This window comes from Dermacentor silvarum, chromosome 10 (assembly GCF_013339745.2).
Source record: "Dermacentor silvarum isolate Dsil-2018 chromosome 10, BIME_Dsil_1.4, whole genome shotgun sequence".
Classification (NCBI taxonomy): Eukaryota; Metazoa; Arthropoda; class Arachnida; order Ixodida; family Ixodidae; genus Dermacentor; species Dermacentor silvarum.
In genome coordinates this window covers 59,350-64,832 of record NC_051163.1, presented here as the reverse complement: position 1 = coordinate 64,832, position 5,483 = coordinate 59,350, and the positions used below count along the sequence as shown (strand labels likewise).

Here is a 5,483-nt window from a genome sequence, read left to right as displayed (position 1 = left end):
GCATCAAAACCACTTGAAATCTCTAGAAAATATCCCGCTCCGTGACAATAAGCATAGCAACCCCTTTATATTTTGCTTACACATTAAGTATTATTATACTTTCATGATCAGTGTGATGTGGTTTGTGTGTCACTGATCTCGGAGGCGTGCGGGTGTTATGAGAGATGGAGAGGGAAGAGGCATGGCAACACAGCAAACAGATTTTTTAATTCTCACACGAAAGCCAAAAAACCTCTGTAGTGTCGTGCAATAGCACCAGGTGCCGCCACTCATCTGCGATTATCTGTAGACGCCAAGATGTGGCGCCACACTCGATATAGTATGTATATATAGGACAGACATCCTTCAATAAAGGGCTCCCGTTCGTCTGGGCTACGATGTGTGGTGTGGTGCATCCGTTCGGCCGCACCGTCCGGCCGACATAACAAACTGGCGACGAGGATGCTACCCGGAATTTCGCCGCCGCCGCCGTTCCTCGTTTCACCAGGCACGCCCGCCATCCCCTGGCCGCGATGGCTGCGCCTGTTTGAAAACTTCACGCTCGCCTCTGGAGCGTCTGAGCTATCGGCGGCCCGCCGCCGAGCCCTCCTTCTGCACTGCCTCGGACCTGAAGGACAACGAATTTTCGACGCCCTGCCACCGCCACCACCATCGAACGCCCCAGACCACCCGCCCGCGCATCCGAGTGCGGGAACCGCCCCCCTTCAGACGGTTACGCCTTCTGCAACCACCGCTGCAGTTGGAACGACAGAGATCAAACAAGCCGATGCCGAGCTCGCACAGCCACCGGACGAGTACGACGCAGCTGTTCAAGCCCTGGCTCGACACTTTTCCGCTACTTGCAACGTACGCGTCGAGCGACATCGCTTCCGTGACCGTCGTCAACTGCACGGTGAGCCGATATCGGAGTTTGCTCTTGCGCTTCGCGAACTGGCTTCGTCATGCAACTTTGCCGCGCAAGCGGATACAAATCTGTGCGACCAGTTCGTCGCCGGGGTCACATGCCCGCGCCTACGGGAGCGGCTATTGCTCGAGGGTGACGCGCTCACGTTTGACCGCGCCGTGGAGATAGCGCTTCTTCGCGAGCAAGTGCAGCGCGAATCCGAAGCTCTCGGAACAGCCCCTGTGGATCGAGTAGTACCACAACATAACCGCGGACGCAACCCGACAGGCCGTCGCAGACATGTACGCCAGTCCAGCAGTACCGACCGACGTAGTACGCCTAGCTCTTCGCGCTCCGGCTTCGTTCGTCCGCCTGCGCCGGAGATTGCTAGCGCCGTCGTCCCGTACTCCGTAAACACAAACGTGTGCGGCAACTGCGGCGCACAAAACTGCCAGCCGTCAGCCTGTGCAGCCCGCGGTCGAGCCTGCTTCGCGTGCGGCCGCCGAGGCCACTTTCAACAGTACTGCCGAAATTCGCGTCGCGGACGTGGAAGACGCCCGGCTCGAGTTGCCGAAATCGTTTCAGAGGAAGACGCTGAGAGTGTCGTGAATATTTTTACTGTTCACGCTGAGAAGCGTACGGGCGTCTACGTTGATGTCGGGGTTCAACCTGTTGCTCTGGCATCACGCCCGTGCGTCATAACATTCTTAGTGGACACTGGCTCAGCTGTGTCGATAATGGGAGAACATAACTTTAGGAGCCGGTTCAGAGACCAAGTTGAGCTGAAAAAGTCGCAAATAACGTTGCTGGATTTTTCACGTCGGAAAATTCCTGTGCATGGCCAGTTCACCGCCCTCGTAACGTACAAATCAGAAACGGCTGTAGTAACGTTTCACGTTACACCAGGTGGAACATCACTCCTGGGTGTTGATGCTGTAAAAGCTCTTGGTCTCCAGATTGTAGGCACATAATTGCGCTGCCTTAATATGGCCGTTGAACCGAACGTCGACACAAAAGGCCCCAAAATCCTACGCCCCGAAATGCATTCGCAGAACACAAACAAGTTGTCTCCGCCCACCACGAAGCCACCACTGGGTCCACCCAAGTTTGGTATGCCTACTTCATTATGGGCCAAGTTCGAACACTTGTTTTCACCAGAGCTAGGACTTGCCAAAGGTGTCCAGCATCGGGTCAAGCTCAAACAGTCGGTAGCTCCTGTCACGCAGAAGCTCAGACGCCTACCACTTTCAGTGCGAGAAGCAGTCAGCGACGAACTGAGGAACCTACTTTCTGCTGATGTCATTGAATGCGTAAATGCGTCAGAGTGGGTTTCCCCTATTGTTGCAGCTCGCAAGAAAGATGGCAGCATTCGCATCTGCGTGGACCTCCGCGAAGCTAACAAAGCTGTGGTGGTCGACAGCTTTCCCCTGCCACACACAGAAGAGTTGCTGCATGCCCTGAACGGTGCCCGTTACTTTTCTAAGTTGGATTTGGCCTCCGCATACTACCAGGTTCTGCTTCATCCAGACAGTAGAGATATTACAGCGTTCATAACGCACGATGGCCTTTTTCGATTTAAGAGAGTATGTTTCGGCCTAGCCTCAGCACCAGCAGCATTCCAGCAACTCATGACGTCAATTCTACAGGGATGCAAAGGCGTTCTCTGCTACCTGGACGACGTCATCATCTTCGGCAAGTCGGAGAAAGAGCACATGCGGAACTTAGAGGAAGTCCTGCAACGAATTTCACACGCTGGGCTCAAGCTAAATGACAAATGTGTTTTCAACACATCCGAACTCTCGTTTCTTGGTCACCGCGTTAGCGCCGAAGGAGTAGCACCCCTTCAGACCAAAGTTGACGCCATTGTTCACGCTGCCACCCCTACAGATGCTGGCAAGCTCCGGTCGTTCCTGGGACTAGTAGAATACTATGCTAGATTTGTTCCACGCCTAGCAGAGGAAGTGGAGCCCATGCGCAGACTTCTTCGTAAGGACACTCCTTTTATCTGGGACACTGCTGCTGAGAACAGTCTTACAAGAGTAAAGAACCTCCTAGCCTCCCACAGGGTACTACAAATGTTCGATCCAGCACTTCCCGTCATTGTGGCCACCGATGCATCCGCATATGGTTTAGGTGCGGTACTGCAACAAGTTGATGGTCGGCACATTCGAACTGTGGCATTCGCGTCACGAACATTGACGGAAGCAGAACGGAAGTACTCGACTGGTGAACGTGAGGCTCTAGCTTGCTTGTGGGCTCTAGAGAAATGGCATGTGTACCTATGGGGTCGTCCAGTTACTCTGCAAACGGATCACCAAGCTCTAGTAGCCCTGCTTTCTTCTCAAGGCACAGGACAGCGACCACTCCGCATAGCAAGATGGACTGCACGGTTACTGCGGTACAACTTCACGATGCAGTACAGGCGTGGTGAGCACAACAAGGTAGCTGATGCCTTGTCCCGGCTACCTCTTCCAGACACTGAAGGTGGCCCCGAGTCAGAAGAAGAAATAGTGTCTCTGGTAATGTGTGTACATCACGATGAACTGAAGCATGCAACCGCGGAGGATAGCACTCTCCAAGACGTTGCCCGTTACGTACAGACATCGTGGCCGCCACGCAAAAACCTGGCACTTAACCTGACTCCCTACTATGAAGTCCGAAAGGAGTTGACAGTGGTTGATGGCATACTCTTGCGTACTGAGCGCATCGTAGTCCCCGCCAAGCTCACAGCCACTTTTGTCCAGCTGGCTCACGAATCACACCCTGGTATCGTGAAAACCAAACAACGCCTACGAGAGAAGTATTGGTGGCCAGGGTTAGACAAACACGTTGAAACAACTATCCGCAGTTGTGCCATTTGTCAGAGCGCGGACAAAAGTGCCAAGAACTCGCCCACACCACTGCAGCCAATCCCTCTTCCTGACAAACCTTGGGACAAGATAGCTATTGACATTGTTGGTCCCTTCGAGCGTGCACCTACAGACTGCAGATTCGTCATTTCAGTAGTTGACTATTTCTCAAAATGGCCAGAAGTGGCTTTTTGTGCTGATGTTACCTCCCGCACGGTGACGAAGTTTCTACTCTCACTCTTCGCACGTGAGGGTTACCCGACAGAGATAGTGTCTGACCACGGCAGACAGTTCACATCGAGGGAATTTGAATCCTTCCTTGAAGACCGTGGAATCAGGCACATCTTTTCTGCCGTATACCACCCACAGGCAAATGGTCTAGTGGAAAGATTTAATCGGGTACTGAAGTCGTACATTCAACTGGCCCTGCTGGAGCAGCGCCCAGTGAAGGCAACTGTGACTGAATACTTGGGAGTATACAGAGCCACCCCTCACAGCACCACCGGTCTCTCACCGGCCGTTCTTCTACATGGCCGACACATGAGAACATCGCTGGATGTAATTGGTCAGCCTACGGCCGACTTCAGCACAAATCCATCGCGGGAGATGAGCGTGCTCAGGAAAAGAGTCGCAGAGCATCAACGGAAGAGCAAGGCCTACGCTGATCAACGGCGAGCTGCTAGGGTCCCCAAGTTCCAAGTGGGCACCTACGTACGAGTGAAAAAACCAATTCCCGGACCAAAGGGCACTCCAAGTTATGGACCACCATTGAAAATCCTCAAAAGAATCGGCCGCTGGTCTTTCTGTCTGGAAGACGGTCGAACCTGGAACGCTTCGCAGCTGTCAGCGGTACCAAAAGAGGCATCGCCAGAGCAAGGAACTAACATAGACATCTCTGGCGCGCACGACATGCCCCCGTTGACAGACTGTCACAGGAGAGATGTACCATCGAAGACTTGGATCACTACGCCTGCTGGTCCGCATCAAACGCAGGAAGCGAGTTCCGCTGATCAACTTGCGTCTCCCTCACGCCCTGTACCACTACCCGTGCCGCCGAGCCCACCACAGCCGCAAGGTTCGCAACCGCATACCCTGGCTTCAGGCTCTCGCACGGTGGAGTGCAGTGTACCGGTAGAAGGCAATGGACTCGATGCCGAGCCACCGCCTGACCGGCCAAGGAGAAATCGCAGACCTCCAGTGCGCTTCCAAGATTACGTGCAGTGATTTGACAGCAGTGAGTGTTCACACAGATAGTGACTGTTTTGTGATTTCTGTGTACAGACAGTGACTGCAATTGTGATTGCTTTGTGCGGACTGGACTTTCTAATGATTCATACGTTTCTTCCCGGGAGGGAAAGATGTAGTGTCGTGCAATAGCACCAGGTGCCGCCACTCATCTGCGATTATCTGTAGACGCCAAGATGTGGCGCCACACTCGATATAGTATGTATATATAGGACAGACATCCTTCAATAAAGGGCTCCCGTTCGTCTGGGCTACGATGTGTGGTGTGGTGCATCCGTTCGGCCGCACCGTCCGGCCGACATAACAACCTCAAACTAAAACTCAAGTGCACACAGAACTAAAAGACAATGAATAAATAAAGGTTAACAAAAACAACCTAATGAATCACTAAATATCCTTAACTTCGCCTCCGTTAGACCGAGGCCTTTCCTACCCCAAAGTCTGGCATCACTGGCCTACTGTTGTGGCGATGCAAGAAAGTCGTTCTTACGGAGTTCGTCCTCGTT

The 5,483-nt window shown here is 53.2% G+C and overlaps 1 protein-coding gene across 1 annotated transcript; it reads left to right on the top strand.

Annotated features, from left to right (window-relative positions):
- Nucleotides 1–231: 231 nt before the first annotated feature.
- LOC119432010 (uncharacterized protein K02A2.6-like) lies at nt 232–4,956 on the top strand. The gene is made up of 2 exons (XM_037699458.2): nt 232–1,134; nt 1,936–4,956. Exons 1-2 carry the CDS (start codon nt 442–444, stop codon nt 4,954–4,956), a joined length of 3,714 nt encoding a protein of 1,237 aa, XP_037555386.2. The 5' UTR covers nt 232–441.
- The last annotated feature ends 527 nt before the right edge of the window (nt 4,957–5,483 follow it).

What these genes read in the sequence shown, in the direction of transcription:
- LOC119432010 (XM_037699458.2), top strand. Translation starts at nt 442, where the DNA reads ATGCTACCCGGAATTTCGCCGCCGCCGCCGTTCCTCGTTTCACCAGGC. An exon ending in GAACAGCCCCTGTGGATCGA is followed by an intron (nt 1,135 to 1,935) that starts GTAGTACCACAA and finishes ATGCATTCGCAG; the next exon opens with AACACAAACAAGTTGTCTCC.